The following is a 27,702-nucleotide window of genomic DNA, read 5'->3' on the forward strand; positions in this document are numbered from 1 at the left end:
TCATCATCCCAAGCCTAAAACTTTTTAAGTGGCATGCGTGACTTAATGTGGTGGTCCCTTTTTGACAGGTTTTTCTTCTTAGTGTTTATAAAAAGGAAATGCTAACAAGATGTTTCCTTCTCTATGAAGACAAACACAGTATAAGGGAGGAAAAAAACCCTGAAACAACGAGGTTTTTTTGGTCTTTAAGGCATCATCGTGGAGTGAGGGAGAAATAGTCTTTTCCATGAATCTCTTATTTTCTCCTTTGCATAGTAGGCGTGTAGAAAACCAGGCAAATTGATAACGATGGCTCAATATCATTCGTCATAACCCATTTCCTGCCTCCTTCCTTTGGGTAGGTACCATCACTGCTTGCTTGTACTTTTTCGTGACTCAGCAGTGGCAGTAACCTGCTACATTTAATTATTTATGGAAATCTGTATACATTCTTCATTTGCCTTGATGCTCTCAATCATTCTGTGAGAGCATTTACATTATCTCCATTGTGCAGATGAAGATTTGATGTTCAGATAGGTTTGGAACTCGCTTGTGGTGGTATGGCTGGGCCAGGTTGTTAGAGGCATGTAAGCCCAGCTTTGTGATACCCATGCTGCACTCCTCCCTGCCGCCATGACACACCTGAGTGTACCATCCCAGAGTTCTAAAAGTCAAAGATGCCACCATACTCCTTAGGGGTTTGCCTTTCCTGCCATCCTTTCATTTTATTTCTACCAGGATTGATGCTTTCCTTTCCTCAATTTACTGACTCTCCCATCTCCTTTTTTTTTTTTCTTGGTGCCATATACCTTTTCTTTAGAACTTACTAGCCTTTTTGAATTTTCTTCTTTTACTTTATAAAGAAGCAACCCTATTAACTGACTTACCATTTGAAAGGATGTTTGTGAGAAATACATCATTACGTGCTATTTGGATAAAGAAAACTAGTTTAAGTTAGAATGAATGTCTGGAGTGTTGCACAGAGGCTTCCAATAAATATTTCCCGGATGAGTATATATATTATAGTGTTAATGTGAAAGGTTAACTGTAAATGACTTTTTAAGTCTCTGTGTAGTCATTTTCTGTTTTGGTTGATCATATATTAATTTCAGAAAGATAATCGAATGAACAGAAATCCTGAAAATCTGAGACCAACTTTATCATCCTTTCACCAGTTTGTTGCCATTCTGATAGTCATTTTGCCATTCACGGTGCCACCCTTGGTTTTCTGTGTCATGATGATGCAGGATTTTTTTGCTCCTTCGTTCAGCTAAATCCGGGTTTTTGTGTCATCACCAGGAAAAATTAGACATGCGGACACAGTGAAGGGTGAGGAGAGTGGAACTTATTAAGCTAAAGGGGAGTGCTCAGCAAAGAGAGGGGGTCCCACCAGCGGGCTCCCACCTCTCATATTGAACGCAAGGCCACCACACATGAGTCGAAGAGGTCTGGCTCCTCCTTTGCATAAGGCAGGAATTCCCAGTAGCTCCACCCTGTTCCCCCAGTGCACATGTGGGCCCTTAGTCTGAGCCACTCCACATTGATTTATTTCCCTTACTGAGCATGTGTTAAAAGACCGAAATTTTCACCGTGGGCATGTTTAGGCAAGCCTCATGTGCACAATGACCTGGGCGGGTCGGAGGTTCTCTGGGGACTCTACCCTACTTAGTTGGCTGTCTCCTGCCTCTATCAATACACAGTATGAGGGCAACAGTGCCACCTAAAACACCTCAAACCATATGCACACAACTGAAAGTGCCACTTGCTATAAGCCAAGGCTACTGAGTGATACTGTTAACGACGATGATGATAATAGCTATACATGAATTACATTGTAGATGTTGAAATAATATACTATGTCTAATTCTTCCTTACTCCCAACCCATCTCTTATTTTTTGCTTTGATCTCTACTACAGATTTTCTGAAGTGCCACAAGTGTCTAGTCATAGAACATAGCTTATAGTATTTTAGAGAAATTGTATATATAATGTTTTCCTAGGAAACCGCAGGATTGTGGTTTGCTCATTTAAAAATGGAAGCTTTGTGAGCTAGACAAGAGAACCTTTGATGATCAAGGTTTTAATTATTTTTTTCTTGTTTGCTTGCTCACTAGATGTAAAAACATGCAATGAGGTGGACCTGGAGAATTCTGCAGATTGGGAAGTGAAGACAATAACAAGTGCCCTGAAACAGTACTTGAGGTAAGCTCCTCTCAGTAGCAAGAAAGAAGAATGGACTATTTGGATCTGTAACATAAAACAGATGCCAATTGTGTACATAAATATCAATAGTTAAATTAAGCCTTATTTTAAAAAGGGAAACTTTATCAGGTGTCTCAGTGTCCCAGAAAGAAAGGTAACTAGTAGATGCACATCAGTAATTAAGTCAATTGCAACAGAACAGAAATTGACATAGACTTGGGTTTTGAAATAGATGTTTCTTGTGGATGTACATTTTAGGAATTAAACATTATGAAACAACTTGTTGAGGCTGATGATTGAATGAAGGCTATTTATTGAATTCATTGTGTCTTTATATTGTATGCTGAAATGATTTTTTAAAGTTTAAATGATTTGAACTTAAAGGCTTATGACAGCATGTCAATGCAAAGCTCTTTGAAAAGAAGTTTACTTGGTAAGGTTTTAAGATAAAGTTGTTTTCTATTTATAATAGAAAATATTTAGGACTAGAGTTAGAGGGTAGCATTTTTTTATGAGTTAGTGTCCTTTTTTTTTTTAAGAAAGGAACTTAATGATAAGCTCAGGGTTAGATGAAGAACAAGTATATAGACAGTTAAAAAAAAGAATGAAAAAAGATCACAACTGTAATTTTTATATGCTGTGGTTCTGTTGGAGACTTAGATTTTCCATGGCAAATGAATGGCCTAGGACCAGTTCTTTTTTTTTTTTTTTTTTAAGATGAAGTCTCACTCTTTTTGCCCATGCTGGAGTGCAGTGGCACGATCTTGGCTCACTGCAACCTCTGCCTCCCAGGTTCAAGCAATTCTCGTGTCTCAGCCTCCTGAGTAGCTGGGATTACAGGCTTGCACCACCACACCTGGCTAATTTTTGTAATTTTAGTAGAGATGGGGTTTCGCCATGTTGACCAGGCTGTTCTTGAACTCCTGACCTCAAGTGATCTGCCTCCCTTGGCCTCCCAAAGTCCAGGGATTACAGATGTGAGCCACCATACCTGGCCTCAGGACCAGTTCTTTTTAACCATACATTGGGTTGTTTTTCAGGTAAAAGTTATTTGGGTTCCAGTGGATACATTTGAATCAACTTATATGACGTATTTTGTATTTTTAAAAAATTATGAAAAATTTCAGATACATAAGATGAGAGTTTAGTGTAATGAACCCTCATGGCTCTATTATCCTGCTTCTTGAGTTGTCAACATTCCATCCTTCTTAATTCATTAATCTTCCTACCTGCCACTGTTTTTTTTTTTTTTTTTTTTTGAGACAGAGTCTTGCTGTTGGCCCGGGCTGGAGTGCGATGGCACGATCTTGGCTCACTGCAACCTCCACCTCCTGGGTTCCAGCAATTCTCCTGCCTCAGCCTCCTGAGTAGCTGAGATTACAGGCACTTGCCACCATGTCTGGCTAATTTTTTGGTATTTTTAGTAGAGACAGGGTTTCGCTATGTTGGCCAGGCTGGTCACCTCTCCTGAGGTGATCTACCCACCTCAGCCTCCAAATGTGCTGGGATCTACCTGCTACTTTTTAAAGATACTACTTTAAAGATTTTCTGAAACATCATATTACTGTACCCATAAATACTTCAGTATTTATCTCAAAAAGTCATTTTTAAAAAGTCAATCAAAATATAATTATTATGCACAACAAAATTAATATCCAGCATTCAGTCCATGTTCAGTTTTTACCAACTGTCTTCAAAAAGTCTTTTCATATTTCGTTTAAATCCTGCAGGATTTAAACTGTGCCAACATTTCACTTGGTTGATAGGTTTTAAGGCTATTTTAATCTCTACATTTCCTCCCTTCCTCCACCACTGGCATTTATTTGTTGATGAACCCGGGCCATTTTTGATTATATCTTCATGATAGCATTTAACGTGTTTCATTAGCGATCCTGTGTCCTGTAGATAAAGATTTTTCAAATGGGCTTTGTTAGAGTTAGGTTTTATTTTCTTTGTTTCAAGAATGCATTGTAGGCTGGGCGCAGTGGCTCACGCCTGTAATCTCAGCACTTTGAGAGGCCAAGGCAGGCGGATCACGAGGTCAGGAGATTGAGACTATCCTGGCTAACATGGTGAAACCCCGTCTCTACTAAAAAATACAAAAAAAAAAAAAAAAAAATTAGCCGGGCGCAGTGGTGGGCACCTGTAGTCTCAGCTACTCGGGTGGCTGCGGCAGGAGAATGGTGGGAACCCGGGAGGCGGAGCTTGCAGTGAGCCGAGATAGAGCCACTGCACTCCAGCCTAGGAGACAGAGCAAGACTCCATCTCAAAAAAAAAAAAAAAAAGAATCTGTTGTAGTGGTGGTATATTCTTTCTGTTGTTTCCCATCAGGTAGCCTGGGTTGTCTGGTTGTCCCACTTTTTAATGATATAAAATTTATCTGTGGGTGATAGTTATGTATTACCTATTTTCAAGTGCTTTGTGTAAAGAAGATGTTTTCAGCCACTGTTCTAAATTTTTTCTTAAACTGTTATGTGCACTGTTGTTATTCCTAATTGATAAAGGGATGTATACTTACATCAGTATTGCCACTGATAGTGACTAACTGTGGTTTAGATGAGGATTATGGTAAAAATGAATCTTGTTACTCCCAACTCTAGGATAGGAATTTAAGTTCCCTGAAGATAGGCATCTTTTAAGTCTTGTTCACTGCAGTATCCCCAGCAACTTGGAGCTGTGGCTGAGAAATTAGAACAGTGGTTCTCAACTGAGGATGATTTTGCCCCTCAGTGGGATGTTTGGCCATGTTTGGAGACATTATTGATTTTCACCATTGCTGGTTTGCAGTGCTCCTGGCATCTGGTGGCATCTGACATCCTGCAGTACATAGGACAGCCCACCTTCCCCCCACAAATAATTATTTGATTCAAAATGTCAATAATTCTGAGATTGAGAAAGCTGTGTTAGACAGATGAAGGAAAGAGTAGGTAAGGGATATAAACATATAATGAATTGCACATATTAACTTGACCAGAAGAAGTACTGCCACTCTAGGAGATAGCTTTAAAACCATTTTACTGTTTAGTAGACTCATAGCTAGTGTAGGTAAAGGGATTGACTGAGATGACTCAGTTATTGGTGGAAAACTAAGGGTGGAAATCCACCTTTTTGGCAATAAATTGCATTCTTTTTTCCTCCATTCCATATGGTTCTTTTCTTTTGCTGTGTGGGAGGAATTTGTTTAATAAACTAGAGGCCCTTTTTATTTAGTACATAGGATTTCTTTTTGGATCTTGATATTCTTGGAAGCTGGTTTCTTATTGCCCCTGGTCTTGTGTTGCTTTTTCTGCCTTTTTATTTTATTACCTTGCTTCATCCTATGGAATTTCACTTTTAAACAAACATTGCCTACAGAACGACATTATGAGATGTTATTATTATATAACTTCACTTCTAACAAAATACACATTCTGCCTGAATGTGATAAAGTGAATTATCATAAGATGGCAGATGCCTTGGGAGAATTGAAAGTTGGGTCGCTGTTCTTTTCCCCTATGTTATTTTTAGTGATGGAAAATGCAGTAATTAGGATTTAATTGACCCTTTTTTTTTTTTTCTAAATTTTGGTGATGCATCAAATGGGATAAAACTGGGTTTTTATCTACCTCCATTTTGGCAACAGGGTTATGGCCCAAGCAAGTGTATTTCCTTCTGCATGAGAGGTAATACAGTGTGATGGTCAAGAGCAGGAGGTCCGGAGCCAGCCTGCCTGCCAGGGTTGGAGCCCCAGCTCTGTCACTCACGGCACCATGGCGTGAAGCTGAATATAGCTTTTCTCACCCAAAAAAGCTCTTGCCCTTGAATTCTTCTTACTACAAATAACCCAGCCATCTTATTGGATGGGGTGTTGGAGGTGGAGGGAGGAAAACAGCCAAAGCCCCAAAGCACCAAACTGAAACAAGAAGCAGTTCTTCCAGGGTCTTGGAGAAGGAAAAGTATGTGCAGTGGACCGATGCGTGGCATCTCTCTCTTTCTTCTACTGACTTGAGGCAATTTTTTTTAACTTCTCATGTTTTAGAGAGCTGAATACCAGCCCTCTGAATGATTTCTTACCTATGCAGACCATTATTTTGATTTTCAGCAATGTGTTCGTTACAGCAGTTTTCTGTTGTGAGGGGACAAATGAGTGGTTTTGTGATGTTTCTAGTCAAATGATTTTACCTGGAGGAAACTTCCTTTAAGCCTGGAAATTGTAATGGGACTTTTTGGGAGGGAAATGCCAGCTTAGGTAAATATTATGATTTATGTCCCCCAACAGATCCCAATGAGTGGCAAAGAGAGGTGGCTCAAAAACATGTCGGGTAGGAGGCTGAGAGTTGCAGTGACTCAGCATAATACATTCTGTATGGGGAACTTGTCATTTTTATGGCTGCTTCCCTAATGTTAACAATATTTATTTTTTTATGCTGCATTGCCTAGCTAGACATATGGCAATGAAAAAAGTAACTTGTAGAAGATAGTCAGATACAAATTCATTTTTATTGGAAAAGAAATGTATTTCTAAGGGTTCTCATTCCCCCCACCGACTCCACTTTTCTTTTTAGCACCCTTTAACTTTCCTTCTCTGCTAGATAACCATTTTTCTTCTTTGTTACCTCCTGCTTGTCTATATTTTGAAACAAACTCCCTAAAGGCTTACTTCTGATTGGCCCTTCTTTCTCTTTATTTAGGCTGTGGTATAGTTGATTTTTTTTTTTTTTTTCATTTTCTTTGTGAAATGGGAATGTAGGGGAAAAAGGAGGGGGAGGGGAAATAAGGGCAGGACTTTTTCACTCGTGCATTAAATTTTAGTTTATGGTTGTCATTTTGTGTTTGTATGTGTATACTATAGCATCGTAAATTGTATGTAAGGAATATATGTACCTTAACATTTTTTTCTTTTATTTTTCAATTTTCTTTTCAAAACATTAAAAAAAAAATAGAGACAGGGTTTCACTTTGTTGCCTAGGCTGGTCTTAAACTCCTTGTCTCAAGTGATCCTCCCGCCTTGGCCTCCCAAAGCACTGGGGTTACAGGTGTGAGCTACCATGCTTGACCTATTTTTATTTGTTTTTTAAAGACAGCTTTATTGAAACATAGTTGACATACAATAAGCTGCATATATTTGTAGTGTATGTTTTGATAAGTTTGATATATGTATACCTCTGCAACTATCACCATAATCAAGATAGTGACCCTATGCATTATTACCCCCCAAAGTTTCCTCCTACCATTTGAAATCTCTCTCACATCCCACCGAAGTAGCCTCATCCACTAATATGTTACTTTGCAATTCCTGTAATTTTGTATAAATAGAATTACACTGTATATATTTGAAATCTGTATTATTTCACTTAGAATAGATTCTTCTATGTTGTAGCATATACCAACAGTTCATTCCATCTCACTGCTAACTAATGGACCATTTTATAGATACACCAGCATTTTTAAAAATCAGTTCATCTGTTGCAGGATATTTAACTTGCTTGTAACTTTTGGCTGTTGCACATAAAGCTGCTAAAAGCATTTGTATACCTATATTTGAGTGGACACAGGCTTTCATTTCTCTTGGATAAATCCCAGGAGTGGAATATTTAGATCATGTGGTAATTATGCTTAACTTTTTGGGAAACTGACAAACTTTCTTCCCAAGTTGATGTATTTCTTTACATCCTCACCAACAATATACAAAGGTTCCATTTCCTTTTCATTCTTGCCAACTCTTAGCTGGTCAGTCTTTTTCATTTTAGCCATCCTAATAGGTATTTGGTAGTATTTCATTGTGCTTTTAGTTTGCACTTCCCTAATGACTAGTAATGTTGAACTTTTTTCCATGTGCTTATTTTCCATTTATGTATTTTCTTGGGTGAAGTGTCTGTGCATATCTTTTGCCCACTTTTTTACAACTTAGATTGTCATATTATTGTGTTTTAAAAGTTAAAAAATATATTTTGAGTACAAGTCCTTTCTTAGATACCTGCTTTGCAAGTATTTTCTTCATTGTGTGATTTGTCTTTTCATTCTCTCAGTAGTGTCTTTCAAAGAGAAGTTTTAATTTTGATGAAGTCTAGTTCATCAGTTTTTCTTTTGTGGCTATATTAAGAAATCTTTGCACTTATTCAAGGTCACAAAGGTTTTTTTTATGTTTTCTTCTGTAAGTTTTATAGTTTTAGGTTTTACACTTAGTTCTGTGATCCATTTTGAGTTAATTTTTACATAAGATATGAGGTATGAATTCAAGTTCATTTTTGCATAGGGATCTCCAGTAGTTCTAGTATGCTTTGTGGGAGAGGCTGTTTCTCCTAAATTGTCTGTTGATATGATCATACAGTTTTCTTTTTGTTTGGTGAAGTACATTGATTTTTTTTTTTTTTTTAGATATTTTGCTAGTATTGTATTCCTGTGATAAACCCAACTTGCGATATATTATTTTATTTATCTTGTGGAATTTGATTTAGTAACATTTTATTTAGAATAGTTGCATCTATGTTCATGAGTGATACTGGTCTGTAGTCTTCTCATAATACCTTTCTCATAATGTCTTTAACTTTGATATTAGGCTAAAGCTTACCTCACAGAATGAGTTAGAAATTATTCCCTCTTCTATTTTATGGAAGAATTTGTATAGAATCAGTAGTTTTTCTTTCTTAATTGTTTGGTAGAATTCATTCAGTGACATCATCTGGCCCTAGAGTTTTCTTACTGGCAAGATTTTTAACCACAAATTCAATAGGACTACTCAGGTTATCTGTTTCTTCTTGAGCGAACTTTGGTAGTTTGTGTCTTTTAAGACATTTGTCCATTTCATCTGAATTGTTGAATTTATGGGCATAAAATTGCTCATAGTATTTCTTTATTTTATTTTTAATATCTTTAGAATCTGCACTGATTCTGCAGGCACCTTTCTTATTCCTGGCGTTGTTTGTTTGTTTTTTTCTCTTTTATTTCCTAATCATTCTGGCTGGATTGATCAGTTTTATGGATTATCTTAAAAGATATGGTTCTGGATTAATTTATTTTCTTTATTTTTCTGTTTTCTGTTTCATTGATTTCTGCTTGATTTTTATTATTTCTCTTCTGCTTACTTTGGGCTTAATTTACACTTTTTTTTTCCTCATAGATCATTAAGGTACAAAATGAAGTGCTTGGTTTACCACCCTTCTTCTTTTTTAATATAGGTGTTTAGTAGCATAAAATTTCGTGTTAGTACTGCTTTACCAACATCCCTCAAATTCTGATATGTTGTGTTTTTATTTCATTCATTTCAGAATACTTTCTAACTTCTCTTTCTTTTGAGTTTTCCAGTTATCTTTCTGTTATTGATTTTTAATTCAATTTTTGTTGTAATCAAAAAACAAACTGTATGAATTAAACCCTTTTTATTTTTTGAGATTTGTATCATGGCCCAGAATATGGTTAATCTTGGAAAATAAATGGCCTGTATGCGCTGGGAACGTGTGTTCTGCTTTTGAGTGGAGTGTCACTTAGGTGAAGGACATGCCAATTGGATTAAGTTGGTTGATATTTTTGTTCAAATCTTCTGTGTCCTGATTTTTCTACTTGTTCTGTTACTGAAACAGAGAGGTGTTTAACTCTCTGATTATAGTTGTGGATTTGCCCATTTCTCCTTGTAGTTCTGTCAGTTTTTGCTTCGAGTGTTTTGGGGCTCTCTTATTAGATCTATTAACATTTAATATTGTTTTGGCTTCCTGACAAGTTGACACTTTTGTCAATATGAAATGACCTTCTTTATCTCTGGCAATATTCTTGGCTTTGCATATGTTAAAAAATTTTGTTTGTGCATCTTTGATTTTTTAAAAATATTTTAAGCATAATTTCTGAGTTACAGGATTGTAACCTTTTAAAAGTTCTTAATACTTTGCGAGATTACCCTCCAGAAAGGCTGTACAGACTGACACTTGTCTAGGTATTCTTTAAGTGTTTATAAAGCTAGTTGCTGTGATCTTTTATAATTTTAAGATATGTAGCAAGGTGGACTGAACTGTAGCATTTCTGTTGATCACAGGATAAAATAAACTACCTTATGTAACTTGTTTTGTAGACTATGAAAATGCTGTGTATATTTTTAAAGTTGTCATCAATTTTATTTCATCTCTCATCTTATAGGCATAAAGATAAATTCTTATTTTTGTAATATATTTAAGCAGAGAGGATTTGAGTTTGTTTAATCTTTTCTGTGTATTTTGTGTGGAATCTTCAGCTAATATCTTAGAGATGAAGTTTCAAAATTGTTTGCTTACATTTGGTTAGATGGTGTGTTTGGCTTTGAATACATTAATGTGTAGAAGGAAGTTTTATATATAAAACCAGAAGTTCACAAAGGTACTTTCCGAGATTAGATATGAAATACTGTATGCTTAGGTCTATTAGGGATTTGTGGCTGCCTAGGGCTTTGATAGTGCTTGGTGCCAACAGCAGTTGATAAAGTGATCCGTTTGAGTTATGTATCTTTTTTGATATGTAAAGGTATTCCCTAGGGAAGTTGTACACATTAATTAAGAAAAAAAAAAAAGAAATGCATAACAAATTTAACATCCTTTCATAAAAAAACTCAGAAGTGACTTGTTTGGATTTATTTGATAATTCTGAGCTGTTCTTTTCACACAGGAGTCTTCCAGAGCCTCTCATGACCTATGAGTTACACGGAGATTTCATTGTTCCAGCCAGTAAGTATTATGTAAAGGTACATAGGAACAGTTTTGTAGTTGGTAGTGAGCATAAGCGAAAAATTTCCATATGAAAAATTCAACTTGTTATTGCAGTTTGTGTTAAAAATAGAAATCACTTTAAATGATGTTTGGTACCTCCCCATATCCTTGGGAGGTGAATAAAAGGGATAGTATATTTATTCATTTGTTCACATACATTAATTATTTCCTATTATGTTACTGGATATGTAAAGCCAAGCCAGGATTCTTGTCCCGTGAGACAATTCTATAGCAAGTACTGGGGCATACTTCTCATTAAACTACAAAATGTACAATAATGGCATGAGCAAAATGCTGAGGGAACACACAAGTATTTAATTTGCCAAAGGTTGTGGAGATGAGCAGATTTGGAGAGATCAGTAGTTTGGAGATGGCTTCACATAGAAAGATACTCAGATCTAAATTACAGACAGAAGGAATATCATGAGATAATGCCAGAACTCCAAACAGTATTTGATACAGAGTGAATAATATGTGATCAAATGTTAAATGAAAAAGGCCTATAGTTGGTAGAATTTTGTGATTGAATTTTTTGTGAGTCACACTCATTTGAGGCTTTGTTTTCTGTTATATGGCTCACTTTCTATATTTGATGCATGTTGTTTAATCATCATAGTCTTCTGAAGTACGCTGGTGTTAGGTATTTAATAGTGAAGGAAATGAAGGTTGAGACATGTTAAGTAACTTGCCAGATTATAGGGAGCCTTATTTAAAATTTAGAACCCTAGTTCTACTAGCTAAAACCTGCAGTATTGGTTTTCACAGGTGCACTGACAGTAGCTGTAATTGTATTTTCATTTCCTTTTATTTTCTCCTCTTGGATGTATTCCATAGTTTAATCTGTTCAAAAACTTAGAGCATTCCCTATGGGACCAATGTTACTGCTGCCTGAACATTGCTTTAAATGTTACCTTCTTGTGAGGTCCCTGCTCCAGCCAGTGTAAAGGTTCCTCCTGTGTTGCAGGAAGAAGTAGTGTGTAGGCCCCATTAGACTCTATATATAAAAGAGGCTTTCGGAAAAGCAAAAACTGGATTCTATTCACTTTTGTTTTCACATGGGGAGAGGATTTTTTAAAAAAAGAGAATTTGTGAGATCAAGGGAGTGGGGGAAAATTTTCTCGGCAAAAACTCAAGTAAATGCTTAGTTGTTTTGATTTCTTCCCTGTGGCATTTTTGGCAAACTGGGGAAAGAGAAACTAAACTTAGTTGGAGGACAATTGTTTCATGTTGTTTGCCTTAGATACTGGAAAAAGCAGAAGAGTGCCAATTTTAATCTAGAATCCTTTGAGAATTAGAGAAAGATAAAGTGATTATGGAATAAGGTTTTAAATGACCACAATCATTAGTATTATCATGCCCCATAACTGATGGCAGTGTTTTTGAAATTTGAATATCAGTGTGTTTTACCAAATGAAGAGGTTCCTAAGAGGTAGGAACTTACATCTTAAGAGGTAATAAAATCTATGGTGGTAGAAAATAAGTTTAAAGAGTTTGTTGAAGGCATGTTTGAGCAGAGTGGTGAAAAGGATTGTAGAAATGCAGACAAGATCGTCACCTGTTGGACCAGTACCTTGTGTTTTGCTTCCTGACTTTGTGGGAATGCTGCGATAGTCTTCACAGTGATTTGGATGACAGGACTGTCAGAAAGAAATACTGTTTCTACTGTAATCATTGGCATGGATTTGCACCTAAGTGCCGTTGTGGTTGGAATGGGACCTGTAGTAACTTGATTTAATGAGAAAAAGTACATGCATTAAATGAGTGTATTTTAGGGGCCAAGGTTTCCAATGTAGACTTTAAGTTTTTATTTTAATCTCTTGAGTACCCTTCTCTGCACTCATTGCCTCTTTTAGAGAGTGTGGGAACAGATCTCCTAATCTTTTGCATATGGACTTTTAAGTATCGAATAAAATAGTTACAGAAATCAGGTGGCCAAAATTAGTCTCCCCTTTTGAATGCTGTTGGAAAATCGGGATTGTGGTTAAGCTGTCATTTTCCGTGAACGGTGACACAGCTTACCTTGTTTTGCTCAAGTGTCTGTTAGCTGAGCTGACTGCTAAAATTACTAAGCATCAGCAGTCTTTGTTACCACCTCTCACACCAACTTGAAAACTAATTTTTGATTCTTCTCAGTCATGTGCAGTGGTTTCCATCTGTTCTGTGGTGATGAGATAGTTTCTTCTCTTCTACCCTCCCTGCTGAGAGTTCTCAAGGTTTCTCCTGGGTCCCATCGTTTTCTCTCATCAGTTTCTTTCCTGTAGTTTCCTGTTGTGAACCTCCGTGTTAATTTCTAGGGTTCATAATACAAATATAAATTTCATTTCTATTTTGTCACCACAAAAGGCACATTTGTTTTATGTTCCTTGTTCTGAAAAAAAGATCAATTTACTTTTAAAGATTGACTGCACTGGAAAAGTTAAAAAATTTTTTTCTTTGAGAAAATGAAGAGAGTTAATGTAACTTTCTCCGTTAGCTGAATTCCAAACTAAACTTATAAAACGAACCTAGTAGATGATCCATCTTGGGGGAGACTATAATGGACTTTTGACATGGAAATTTATAGGATGAAAATGTAGTTACCTGGTCTATGAGGAATACAAAAGATTGTGTCCACCACAGGAAGGCTAGCAGGCAGGCATCTAGCTGGATGTCTTACTGCGTGATATCTGTTACCTTTGAGAAAGTTGTAGGCTATGATCTGTGTGTCAGCCTTTTGGCCTCAAAGCCCTTGCTGTATCATTTTGATAAGAGTGGACTCATGCCTCAGGGTTGGAGTCATGGTGCTTAGTATAAGCATGACAACTAAAGGCTGAATGCCTGTTGCATCAGAAGAAAAATCTCTTCACTGTCAGTTAAACCAAAACACTTGTGTTACAGTATGTTCAGTGTATTTCTTCCTGTAGTCAAGTTAGTTGGGAAGCAAAATCATTACCACAAAGGTCTTTGGTTATTTATCATGAGAAACATAACTATAATCGGATCCAAGACATTGGTGTTTACCTAACCAGAATGTTCTATCGTTTTTTATAAACATACCTGGGAAGCAAGACAAAAATCATGTGATTCTTGCTGGGGAAGGGCTTAGGAATCCAGGAATTAAGGGAACCGAATGCTTAGTGGCATGCCTCCCTCTTAGCTTGATGTATTCATTTCACAGTAGATACGAATGCCACAGGAGAAATGCAACACTTGATGTCTGTTGACTGAAGCCCTTTATCCCTTGGGAAGTGCTTGGATGGTTACTGCTAATGCCTTTCTAAAATTACAGTATCATTGACTTTTGACATTTCAATATTGAAATAATTTAGCATTTATCTGCCTCTGTGTCTTTGATAAGCTCCATGATCACATCTTTTTCAGTTTCTGTTAGTTGGCACAGCATCATAAGCAGATGGACATTACAGTGTGGTAGATGCTGATTTGTAGTTACACAATTAAAATGCCTTTTCCACTACAGTAAGCTCCTAATTCCCTGGCATATTTCAAGAATTTGGTATTATGATTAATTTAGTATCTTAGTTTTTTTTTTTTAAGGTAGGCTGTTCATTCTTTGTCAATCAGTAGTAATTAAAATAAATTGCATTAGCATAAGCAACTTTAGATGACTTATCTTCAAAAACTTTTTTGGAGTACCTTAAAGGTATTATGTTGTAGCTACATAGAAATGATTGCGAATAGAAAGCTCTGATGATTAATGTCAAAACAAGACAGAGAAAAAAATGGTTTTATTTTAAAAGCCTAGAGTATTTTTTTTTTGAAGAAGAAGAAGAAGGAAAAAGACTTGGCAGAAATGGATGTGTGATTTTAAAACAGATTAGGATGGGCTAGCAGGAGAGAGACTGAAGATAGTGAAAGGTTTTGACTCTATTTTTCTTTTTTTAAATTTTTAAAAATTATACTCTAAGTTCTAGAGTACATGTGCACAACGTGCAGGTTTGTTACATATGTATACATGTGCCATGTTGGTGTGCTGTACCCATTAACTCGTCATTTACATTAGGTATATCTCCTAATGCTATCCCTCCTCGCTCCCCCGACCCCATGACAGACCCAGGTGTGTGATGTTCCCCTTCCTGTGTCCAAGTGTCCTCATTGTTCAATTCCTACCTATGAGTGAGAACATGTGGTGTTTGGTTTTCTGTCCTTGTGATAGGTTGCTGAGAATGATGGTTTCCAGTTTCATCCATGTCCCTACAAAGGACATAAACTCACCCTTTTTTATGGCTGCATAGTATTCCATGGTGTATATGTGCCACATTTTCTGAATCCAGGTTTTGACTCTATTTTTCAAAATCAATTCCACTATTTTGAGAAATGAAGAATGTAATTCATAGAGTGTGGGAAACTGTTTCTCTAGCTTGTGTTTCTAAATAATGAATCCTAAAGTATTTAAACTAGATTTATTATTAATGGCAAGATAGACTCACAAGTTAGTAGTAGGTTTTTAGTGCAAAGTTTTCCAGACTTTTTAATTTTTGCAATATAAATTCTTATCCTCAGTGGTTGTCCTTTTACTCCTTTGGAATTTCTACTGTTTTGCAGAGTCGCTGCTTTAAGTCTATTTTTAAAAATCAAAGCTGTGAATTGAAATTGTTATATTGTTTTTATTTTATCCAGTGTTGATTAGTATCTTGTTTTTTATACCAGATTAAGAACTAGATTATAATTTATTACCTAACCCTTTAGATAGCTGTGTTTTTGTTTTCGGTGATAAATTTAGTTTGTATCTAGAAGTTTTTTTTTTTTATGATATGATTTGATTGTGTTATTTATATGCCTTTTAATTTCTTAGCCTTTTTGCATCCTTTATCTTTAGCAACAACTGTCTTAGTGTCCTCTGTTGTAAAATATCATTTCTCATTCTCAAACACTATTATTAGGGGTGTAAACTGGAACAAACTTATCTTTACAAACATTGGAAACAATCTAAGTGTTCATAAAATCGATGGTAAGGTGCTCCATTTAATGACACTGAAAAGTGTCCGTGATACATTAAATAAGATAGGTTGTTTAGGCATTTCATTACAAAAAAAATAAGGAAGGAAAACTCTGCAGGATTTATAGTTAAAATTTACCAGTTTATTTTAGGATGAGATTTATTATGGGTAGCTTTAAGTGAACTTTTTGTCGAAATATAACATGGGCTCAAATAAGTATACAGCTTAATGAATTTTCACATGTAATCAGCCCCAGATCAAGCAATCAAACATCATCAGAAGCCCTTTCTCATGCCCATGTGGTCATTATCCACTCCCATGAAGTGTGATCACTCTCCTGACATTGTAGGTTGGGGCTGCAGCATTTGAACTTTATGTAAATGGAATCAGAGTATATTCTTCTGTATCTGGTTTCTTTTACTCATTTTGTGAGAGTCATCTCTGTTGTATGAAACATTCATTCATTTTCAAGAAGCCACAGTAGATTTATCTGTTCTACCGTTAATGGACATTTGGGTTGTTTCCAGTTTTGGGCTAATAGAACACTGCTGTGAATATAGGAGTATGTGTATTTTAATGAGCATTTATGTGCATTTTTCCTGGTTATATACCTACGAGTGGAATTTTTGCGTCGGTCATAGGGTATGTGTTTGTTCAGCTTTGGTAGATAACTGCCAAACAGTTGTTCAGAGTGGTTGAACCCTTTAATGATTCCCATCTAGTTAGCATGTGGAAGTTTCAGTTGCCTCATGTCCTTGCCAAAGCTTAGTATTCATTTAAAGCCATTCTGGCAGGTGAGTATTACTCTTTCATTGTGTTTTTAACTTCTGTTTCACCAGTATAGGTTTATTCTGTTTTCATAGGTTTTGTGATCACTGGAATAAATATTTTGTGAAATTCCTGCCCCAGTCTTTTGCCCTTTTGTCTGTTGGATTGTCTCTTTTTTTCCCTGATTGGTTTGTAGTTCTTTTTAATCTGATTGCATGCTGTTTCTTATGTATATATATTTCAGATATTTAGTACTTTGTACTAAGGTCATTTTCTCTGTGTTGTCCAAGATTTTAGTATTACAGGTATTTAACTTTTGTCATAAGGAAAACTATTATCCTTTTGAAAAAATAAATGCCCCTTTCTTGATCCGCTTTACCTCTCTTTCCCATTCTCTTGTTTTTTTTGCTTTCTGAACAAGTGTTCTGAAATCCCACTCTTCTCCCCTTCTCCAGCAGCTCCCTCTTTGTTTAACCTTCTCATTTTAGTAGAAAGGGGCTCTCAGTTGATAAACCTGGTAGTACCCAGGGCCCCTTAATCCCAGTCTTTCCATTCCTTGACCTCTCCTTACCTCTCGAGTCCACTGGCTGTGCCCAGCCTTTGCAGGTTTCTTCTCACTTGCCTTCCTGATGACATCGAACCTCCCTGGTCCTCCCACCTCTTCCTCCTCCTTGGCTGCATTGCCTGCTTGACTTAGCCCTTGACTTCACATCTCCCTGTACATCTTTGGAGCCCTTTTCCCCACAGTGCCCTCAGTTAGCTTTCTGTAGAAGTTCGGCGGCTTTGTCCATGAGCTAGTGGTCACACCTCCTGGAGAACATTTCTAGCCTTGATCTCTAAAGCCTCCTCCTGTTTCCAGCTACTGCTAAATACCAACCATTTGAATGTCGCTTCCTCCATTCCCTCCACCATCATCTCCTTCCTCAAGACAGCTTTGGCTGCTGTGTTTCTGTGTCTTGGTGGAATTGGCCCTGTTACCAGACAACCCAGATGTGAAACACTGCTCCTCTCTGCCTTCTTCCTTCTGACCCACTGCTAGTCTGCTGCTAAAACTTGTCAGTTCTGCTTCTTCCATCGTAGTGCTCAAATAATAATAGTAACATGAACAACAACAGTAATAATGGCTAACAGTGATTAAGTGCCCATGTGTGCCAGCCACAGAGGCTAAGTGCTTTATGTATGTTACAGCATTGAATCTTATAATGGCTTTTTAAGATATTGTTTCATTTTGCAGATGAGGGAGCTGAGGCACAGAGAGGTTAGTTAGGTAATTTGTTCAAGACCAGTCAGCTATCAGTTAGAAGCAATGACTCCCAGGTGTAGTGATGGTCCTGACATACAATCTTTTGACTTTACGAGGGGCTTATTAGGATGTCCCCCCATCATAAATCATAGGGCACCTATACTTCTTTGTTCTACCTCCCTCTTTGTAGTTCTGCCACCTACCTCACTCCTTTTATTTTTAGTTTTTTGAGATGGAGTCTCTGTTGCTCAGGCTGGAGTGCAGTGGTACTGCAACCTGCGCCTCCTGGGTTCAAGCACTTTTCCCACCTCAGTCTCCTGGGTAGCTTGGATTACAGGTGCACACCACCACACTGGCTAATTTTTGTATTTTTAGTAGAGATGGTCTCACTATGTTGGCCATGCTGGTCTTGAACTCCTGACCTCAAGTGATCTGCCTGCCTCGGCCTCGGCCTCCCAAAGTGCTGGGATTACAGGCATGAGCCACTGTGCCTGGCCGCCACTCCTTTCATTTCTTTTTTCTTGTCTCCCAAATAACTTTTTCCTCCTAACTAGTTCTTTTTCCTATTCTAATCCATCCTTTAAACAAAATATCAGGCATACCTTCCCCAAATTTATCTCTATTCATATTGCTTTCTTGCTTTGTTTTCACTTGACTAATTTAGAAGCCAGCAGTGAGACAACTTCTTCAAATTGGCCTTTGCAGACCAGAATTGGCCTCGGGCTACCTTTCTATCTATACACTCGAAGAGCTGTCTCCGCACAGGCCCTGTGCTTTTTGTCATGCTATTTACTGAATTTGGAATGTTCCCCTTGCCCCTCAGTCCTGCCTTTCCTTGAACCCTTCCCCATTCTTCAGGACCCAATCTTCAAGGGCTCTCCATTATGAGACCCTTTCTGAGCTTCCCTGGCCAGCCCTAAGTGAAACAACAAAGCCATTTCTAACCTTCTTTTCCATCAGCAGTAAATTTAGAACCTAATTCTCTTTTGTTACTTCTTTGACACCTGTGAAAACTAGCAAAATCTTCAATAACAAACATTTTATTGATTTATTTGATAGTTTTCCAATCAAGAACACAATAAAGGGAATTGGGGTACACTGTTAATAAGAGCCACATATAATAATTCCAAAGTTTCAGGGTTAAGGGAATGTGTTTGCCAGGGCTGTTGGAACAAAGTACTTACTACTAACCAAGTGGCTTCAAAGAAGAATTCAAATTCCGTCACAATTCTAGAGTCTGGAAGTCTGAAACCAAGATGTCGGGAGGGCCGTGCTCCCTCTGAAGGCCGTAGGAGGGATCCCTCCTTGCCACTCACAGCTTCTGGTGGTTGCTGGCAGTCCTTAGCATCCCTTGGCTTGTGGGTCCTTCATTCCAGCCTCTGCTGTGACAGGACAACCTCCCCTGTGCTGCCTGTACACGGTCACTATCCCTCTCTGTTTTCTTGTAAGGACGCCAGTCATATTGGATGAAGAGGCCCCACCCTACTTCAGTTATGATCTCATCTAAACTGACATCTGCAACAGCTGTCTTCCCAAATAAGATCGTGTATTAAGCACGCCTTTTTATTCTGATGTTTTGACATCTGGGGCCTCACTGAACCGAGGAAACTGCCCCTCCCAGGGCTAGCCCAGATATTAAACTTCTGCAGGCTTTTCACATGGAACTCTCCAATCCGAAGCACCATGACCCCCCTCCCCACCAGCCTCCTCTGTGGGCCCTTACACTGCAGGCTGTACTCTCCTGCCCTTGTCACTTCAGTCCGGAGTACCAGCAACTGGGGACAGCCCTTGCGCTGCAGTGCCCACTGAAATACTTTAAACCAGCCAGTCCTCAACCTGCGCACCCTGCCTTGCCCATTCCTTCCTGCAGAAACTACAGTAGAGGCTTTGCCAAAGTTCCCCGTTCTTCCTCTGCCTCTTGATCGACGCTGGTGCTTCCCCACGTGGCTCTGCACAACATGCCATGCCGTCTGTTTCTAGGGCTCTGTGAGTCTAAACTTTTCCCTTCCTGACAGTCATTTTCATGCATGCCTTAGCATACCTGATGCCATTAAATCCCAAGTACAGTTTAAAACAGCCACACTCCGAGTTCTAAGGGCTAGAACTTCAACATATTTTTTGGGGGGTGGGGGGTTATCCTGTTCCACCTGTAACATGCAATAGCCTATTTGCTGATATTTTACTTGCATTCCATTGTGGCGTGACCCAGTGACTAGACCCCATCGAGTAAATGATGAACAGACATGAAACACAGCATGTTGGAAGGAGAAGCTTAGCAGCTGTCCGTTCTGTAATATAAACCAAAGAAAAGGCACCGATTGCAGCCACACTGAAATTACCTCATTAGGGGAGGCATGAGAAGATTCATCATAAGGAGAAAGATTTTTTTTTCCTTTTAAAGGTGGCAAAATATGTTTACATTCTCCATGTTTGATAATCTTGAACAGAAGAGCTGTTGTCATTGTTTGTCTTGGGAAATATATTTGATTCTGAGTTCTCTATTAACTATTGTTTTCTTTTTCTTTATTATTATTATTTTTTTTTTGGAAGAAAGCGGCAGCCCAGAATCTCGTGTTAATGCAGTCCATTTCTTGGTACACAAACTGCCAGAGAAGAATAAAGAGATGTTGGATATTTTGGTGAAACACTTAACAAAGTAAGCCTCTTTTTCTTCGTTTTAACTTTCTTCACTTTGCTCTAGGTGCTGAGTAGTGCTCTGGGATTTGTGATGGGTGGAACTGGGGACCACACCTGGAAGGGCAGGCTGGACTTTTGACTCATTGTGTGTGTTTTGGATAAGACTGTTGAAATATGCTTTCATGAAGTTGTATAATTATTTGCTTAACATCTCTGCCAGCAACTCAGGGTTTGATTTGAAGTGAAAGAAGAGAATATTATACATTACCCTATACACAGATTCTGGAAATGTGAATATAAGTTTGTTAGAATATTTAGCTTGGTTTCACACCAACCTAAGTTTGAACATGTCCTTTAAGTTGGCTTAATTCAATGATGGAGAGTTATTTTATAGATTTCATTCTCTTTTCCTCCTCCTTTTAAAAACCAGCAAAATCAGATCAGTGGAGAAATTAGCCCTTTCTTTAAGTATAGGGATCATTCTAACTGTAGAATTTTAGACGTGAAAGGAAGCTGAAGAATGCTATATTTTAGAACCTTTATTTTACATATAAAGAAAATGAAGGTCAGAAGATACTGTGATTTGCCAAGGGTCCCACTGCTAGTTTAGCCATTTATTCATTTGGTCAACAAATATTTAGTGAATGCCTTTCTTAGGTGCTAGTGGATACATAGTTGAATAAGATAGTCTAAGTCCCAGCTTTCATGAAGCTTACTTTCTAAGGGGAAAATACGAAAAACAGATTACAAATAAAAATATAAAAGAGCTTCAGATGATAAATGGCAAAAACACAAAGCAGAGTAAGGGGACAGAATACATTGAGTGTGAGACTATAAAAAATGTTATTATGCAAAGGCTTTTTGAAGATGGTATCTTTAAATTGAGACCTGAATTAAGTTGCAGGGCTGCTGAGAACAGTTGTCTAGGTGATTCACTGCACAATGATACTGGGCTGAAGGAGTGATTGTGGGTGCTCTGACCAAACTCTGCATGCTTTTACAGAGATGCTATGCAGTCTAGTATTCCTTGGAAGCAAAAGTATAATAATCTGGGGAAAGAGTGAGTTTTCTAAGAAGAGGGGAACAGTGAACTAGGGTTTTTGGGGGAAGCAAGCTTAGCACATACAGTTGGCCCTTTGTGAGTCCTGCGTGGGCAGATTCAACCAGCTACTGATCAAAAATCCAGTATTCCCTGTGGACATGAGGGTTGACTTTTTTTTAATCCATGGGTTTCCTGGGTTGACTGTAGGACTTGCACATCTGCAGATTTTGGTGTCTGTAGGGATTCTGGCATCAATTCCCAGGGGATACTGAGGGCCGACTGTGCATGGAGTTATTAAGAAAGCCATTGTGGTTAGAGTAGAGCACCAAAGAGAGGGAAGTAAAGGAGGAGTAGGCAGGAGCGTCTGCATTGAGGGTTTCTCAGATCTGGTTATTTCAGAGGCAGATGTTGAGGGTGGTTAAGTCTCTTGACCCCTTGCTTTTAAGGAAATACAGAGTTGCAGACTATTTACAGTCCACAATTTTTGCTCCTTTGGTTAAACAGATTCCTCCCCCCTTACCAATTTCAGTGTTTCAAATCACTCCAAGCAGAACCTGATGACCGTGGCAAACTTAGGAGTGGTGTTTGGACCAACTCTGATGAGGCCACAGGAAGAAACTGTCGCTGCCCTCATGGACTTGAAGTTTCAGAATATTGTTGTGGAAATCTTAATTGAAAACCATGAAAAGGTAAAAATATTTTTTTTTCTTAAGAGACTTTGTTTTTGGCTTGTCGCCATGTACTACACAATGATCGTCTTAGATTTCCCTTTTCTCTCTCTCTGTTTAAAAAAATTCTTTTATTCTCACTATGATGAGCTTGGTTCTAAGAAGTTCTCCTTGAGATTCTGTCTTCTGATGGAGTTCCATAAATCTGAAATTTATCTGGTCTTTTGTTATCTTGCTGGTTTAATGAAGAAGCATTTAATCCAGATGCAAGTGAATATCAAGGCAGTTGTGAACTATTTAGGACTTTTGTTGCTTTTATTCCCATCTTTGGATTTCTCACTCAAATTCTATGTGGCACAGCAACCCTGTACTCTTGATAAAGTTAGGGCTTTGCAACTTACAAGAGAAAATAAGGCAAATAAGGTTGAAAGGATGTAAGATGGGGCCAGAGGACCCATGAGCATCATTGAGAGTAGGGGTTGAGGGGCAGTGAGGCCAGCCCCTGCTCTGCACCTGGGAAACTGCTTGCCTTGCAAAGAGTCTTTCTGGTTACACCTAGCTATTGTGAATGACAAGTAAAGGAGGAGAAGTTGGGGAAGGGTAAACTTCAAATAGGCTTAGGCATTGCATCTGGGCAGCAGGGAAGGGTAAATATTCCTGAGGTGTGGTGGATGGGGTTGACTCAGGTGATCCACGTTGGGGTGAGCAGAAACTGCTTTAATATACTCTTCCCTCCCACCATACCCACTCAGCATGTTAACTACTAGAAATAAGTACTGTTCATGATTGTCACTTTGGGATCACTTTCCCAAATTACTGTTATTTTCTCCTTGATTACATATTGTCTATGGCTACTCTTATGGTACAACAAAAGAGTCTGGTAGTTAAACAGAGACCAGATAGCCCGCAAGGTGTAACTATGTACTGTCTGGGGGATCTGCAAGGCTTTTCTGTAAAGGACCAATCTAGAGCAATAATTTTCAACCCCAACAAATCAGAATCACCTGAGGGACTCTTGTAAGTGGCTGCATAGCCACGTGTATTCTGTTAAATTTTTGCTTTCCCAAAATTATGGTAAGTAGCCAGCAAGAAGAACTGCTGATCTAGGGAGGAAACGTCTCTTCTTTATTAAGAACTTAGGAGAGGACTTCAGTCTGGAACACGAAAGAAGGTTTCATTAATATTTGAGAGGGTTTTGTTCATAAGAGTTAAAACAAGACCTGAGTATGGCATTTGTTGATGTTAGAGCTGGCCCATGGCAGTTTGTGTTTGAATTCAGAATTGCAAGGAGCTGGTATCTGTTCATTTTAGCTGGGCTTCATTTATAAGTAGGGATGAGATAATCTATGGGGGAACATATGGAAAAAATGGTTTCAGGATGCTCTTGGAGTGCTGTTCTCAATAGGATCACCTTGAGGGCCTGCCTCTCTCCTGCTATCTCAAGCCCCCTCAAGTAAAGCTTCCACTTATTAAGAAAAATGATGGTGACTCATAGTTAAAAGTGTACCTTTATTTTTATAAGGATATAAATATAGTTTTTAAAAACACTTATTCTTTAGGGCAGTACTTTTCAATCTTCTTGGGATCACAGGATGCTGAGAAGCTGAAAAAAGTTATTAACCCTTTTGTTAGTAACCCAGATAAATGCACATAAATCCTTCTTTCCCCTTAAGTGTTCTAACAATTTCAATGGGCTCAGCTGCATTCCTGAATCTGTGGACTGTAGGTTTAAGTATTTCTGGTTTAAAATGAATAATCTCTTAAGTGACTTGCTTTCTTACTTGTTTCTCTGTAATCAAGGGAAAACATGATTTTAAATACCACATTATTTTCTTTCAAGAACTTTTAGATTTTTTTTTTCTTCAGTCACCTATAGATGAGCACTTTGCTAATAACGTTCCTGACTTCTGCCTCTAAGATAGGGAGCTTGAAAACTGTTAGAATGCTTGGTCACTCATTTGTTTATTAAAAAGATTTTTTTAAATTGAGATTGCATCATATGCCAGACATGTAGTAGGTGCCGGATGTGCAGATGAATGTTCCAGCTCCTGTGGGAAAGCAGGTCGTCATATGGGGGTGGAAGCCATGTTTTGGGACTCGAATCCTATAAACGTACGCTAGTCTAATATGTTACATAACTTATTTTCTTGTCTGTTTCTCTCTGCTAAGATCTTTGAAGCCAGAGATCTTTTTGTCCACTTATAGTAATACCCGGTGCATATTAGGTGTTCAGTTAATATTTATGGAATGAAATAATGAATTCAATACATTTTGAGGGGGTTGAAGGACTGGGAAAGAGACAGGCAAACAGAAATATAGTCCCTTTGGAGAAGGCATAGTGAGAGTATTTCTTGGGTACTTGTTGCATTGGCTGTTTGCTGGAGCAGTTCTAGCTTGTTGCTAATGTTGGGTTCTCATGGAAAAGATAAGCTTGAAAGCTGATTGGGGATTTTCTTTACCATTATGGTAAAAGCGGCTTGTTTATGGGTGTAAGAAGTTTTGTTTTGCCTTTTTTTTTTTTTTTTGCCAGTGGTGGTGAATTTATGCTTCCTTTTATGATCCTGTCAAACTGTCATTAAGCCTCATTAGTGTGCACTAAGCCATCCAGACAGCTCATGGAAAGATGGCTACTATTCATTTTTAGAAAGAAAAATAATTAGACTACAAGCTTTGAGACAATGTTACAGTAGCTCAACAACCATTTGATTAAATCCTAATTAGGAAACTTTTATGCAATTTATTTGTGAAAATACTGGCTCTGGGTCTTGCTCTTGGATAAAAGGATCTCCATTTCATGCTGCAACTGCCTGTTTTCTTCCCTTTTTGAAGCTGGGGAGATAAGTACATGATTTGTCTGCTGGGAAGTAGATAGTGCTGCTTTCACCTTGTTAATAAATCTTACAGGAATTTTCCAGTAGCGTCGGCAAGCCCGTTGTAATAGTTACAGCAGACGAAAGTGGCCTCGCTTTCAGAGCTTTGTATAGCTAAGTCGAGGTCTTTCGGTTTTCCTTCTCTTCCTTTCTGTGGCTAGATAGTTCCATGAATGCACAACCAATGTTAATTAAGTGCTCAGGCTTCCTATTCAGAAGGGAGCAATGGACATCGAGTTTCAGATTCTTCACTGTGTGCTTGGGTTTAGGGTTGGAAGCAGGGTTGTGTGGCAGGGTTGGAGGGTTGGAGATGGGGAATGTCAGTTTGGATTAGTTAACAGTTCTGAGAACCTAAATTTCCCCATTACCTCACCTTGTCTCTCCCATTTCATCTTTGAACACTTCTACTCCCACTCCTGGCTCTTTGTTCCTGCTCAGTTGGACTTCATTGCAGAGTCCAGGCTCTGCTATGAGGAAGAATATTTTTTGCTGACAAGGGTGCTTGTGCAGAAAAACTTCATATGGATGGTGGATCTATGTTAGCCACGGGTTTCCCTGGCAACTGACCTAAGCGTACCCTCCAGAGGATCCTAACATTTGACTGTAGAGTAGGGAGGGAAGGATCTAGTCCCTCTTAGTGTTTCAGGACAAGATGAAAACGAGAGAGGGAGTAAGGACAGGAAAAGTTTAAAAGAGTTGTCTGAGAAAGGAAAACATTACAGTAATGGACGGCGGCAGGGGATGGAGGCGGGCAAAAAAGGAAGGTTACACTGGGGAGGAAAGGAAGAGGCCTATGTATGTCACTGAAAGTGGCTCTGACAGGCGAAAAATGACAAGAAGGAAGTCATTTTCTTTTCCTCAGTTATTTGTTTTTCCTCCCTAGGAATGTGAAAAATGTTGACTCCAGGAAAGTCACTAAAGCAAAGAGGAAACTTCAACATGTAATTAAAGCAGGATTGCTCTAGATGAATTTTGGAGTTAGAAAAAGGCCCCTGGTTAATCTGCTTTGGAGATGACAATTTTTCCTAGCCTCCTTGCTGTTTTTATAAATCTGTATATACTTTATAGGAAACTTAATCCATATGTTTTAGCATTATTTACACGTAATAAAGATGTAGGCTGAGCATGGTGGCTCATTCCTGTAATCTCAGCACTTTGAGAGGCCGAGGCGGGCAGATCACCTGAGGTCAGGAGTTCGAGACCAGCCTGGCCAACATGGCAAAACCCTGTCTCTACTACAAAAAAGTACAAAAATTAGCCAGGTGTGGTGGCGGGCGCCTGTAATCCCAGCTACTCAGGAGGCTGAGGCAGGAGAATTGCTTTAACCAGGAGGTGGAGGGTGCAGTGAGCTGAGATTGCGCCACTGCATGCCAGCCTGGGTGACAAGAGCGGGACTCCGTCTCAAAAAAAAAAAGAAAAAAAAAAGAGTTCCTGGGCCAAAATATTATTAAGGTCTTTCTTCCTTTGTAAACGAGAAAATTTTGTTTCCCAGGTGGCAAAGGGTGCTGTGAACTTTTCAAGGATTTTCAAATTGGGGTTGTGCCTTAGGATTTGTGAGTTTTGCATAAGTTCTGTTCTTAACAGAGTATACTTGTTATGCATTAATTTGGTGCATTTTTTTCCCCCATTGCCTGCTGTGAGTCATTCATGGTGTGAGATTTGGGGGAAGTAAAGACAGTCCAGTAGGGGAAAGAAGAAATGTCCAAAAGTAGCTACAAGATATGGCAGAGAATAAGTGCTTTGAGAGAGAGACAGAGAGAGAATGAGCGAGAAAGTGGCGGAGACTTCAGAGGAGAGTTTATGTTCAACTGCAGGGAATCTGGAAAGTTTCCCCAGTAAGTGTTTTGAATCAGTTTTATAATGGAGTTTGAACAGGTGGAGATGTTTTAAGAGGACATTTCGGGTATGGGAGACCATGTAATCAGAGAAACACAGAGAGGAGGTACGTGTTCTGGGAACGCAGCTCTTGTTGGAACATGGGCAAATGGCAGGAGATGAGATTGGAAAGAGATTCGGGCCAGGTGTGGGAGGTTGAGAATGCCGCTTTAGGACTTTTGCATTTACTTTTATAGGTACTGGGGCCACTCATGGTTTTCAAGTAAACTGCTTCACAAAACTTAATCTGACAGCCGGATTTGCAGTAGGAAGTAGAGGAATGAAAAGCTAGGAGAGAGGTTATTTGGCATAGTTGAAGGGCATGGGAGTGAGAATGGGGAGTTCCAGGATGGACAGCATCATTTGGCGAGGTGGAATAGGCAAAACCCGGGGACTGGGTTTGTAAGGGGTCTTGGGGAAGGTGTGATAGAGATTCAATCCTGGGACAATATGGGTGTCACTAATAAAAGGAAGGAACAAAGGGGTTTGGGGGAGGAGTAAGATGAGTTCAGTTTGTCACATGGTGAATTGTAGTTACATGTTCAAGATAAGTCCATTAGACAGAGATTTGGTGCTCAAACTTATGAGTGAATTTAGGGGTAGAAAGTATAACGTAAGGTATAGTTAAACACATGAGATTGGCGTAAGAAAATATTTACTGGATGCTCATGATGTTACATGCTTTGGGTCTACTATAAAGGGTATTAACGTAATTCTAGCGTATGTGGATGCTTCTTTGTGTATCCATATACTTAAAAATATATATATTAAAC

At 38.5% G+C, this 27,702-nt stretch overlaps 1 protein-coding gene across 11 annotated transcripts in view; it reads left to right on the forward strand.

Moving 5' to 3' along the window:
• ARHGAP10 (Rho GTPase activating protein 10) overlaps positions 1-27,702 on the forward strand; it is a 364,968-nt gene that overhangs the window by 226,608 nt on the left and 110,658 nt on the right. For all 11 annotated transcript variants that reach the window (XM_055276077.2, XM_055276078.2, XM_055276075.2 and 8 more), the window contains 4 exons: positions 2,094-2,181; positions 10,789-10,847; positions 20,388-20,493; positions 22,046-22,205. In XM_055276077.2, the coding sequence (XP_055132052.1) occupies positions 2,094-2,181; positions 10,789-10,847; positions 20,388-20,493; positions 22,046-22,205 (413 nt within the window). The remainder of the gene's footprint in view (positions 1-2,093; positions 2,182-10,788; positions 10,848-20,387; positions 20,494-22,045; positions 22,206-27,702) is intronic.

This window comes from Symphalangus syndactylus, chromosome 4 (genome assembly GCF_028878055.3).
Source record: "Symphalangus syndactylus isolate Jambi chromosome 4, NHGRI_mSymSyn1-v2.1_pri, whole genome shotgun sequence".
NCBI lineage: Eukaryota > Metazoa > Chordata > Mammalia > Primates > Hylobatidae > Symphalangus > Symphalangus syndactylus.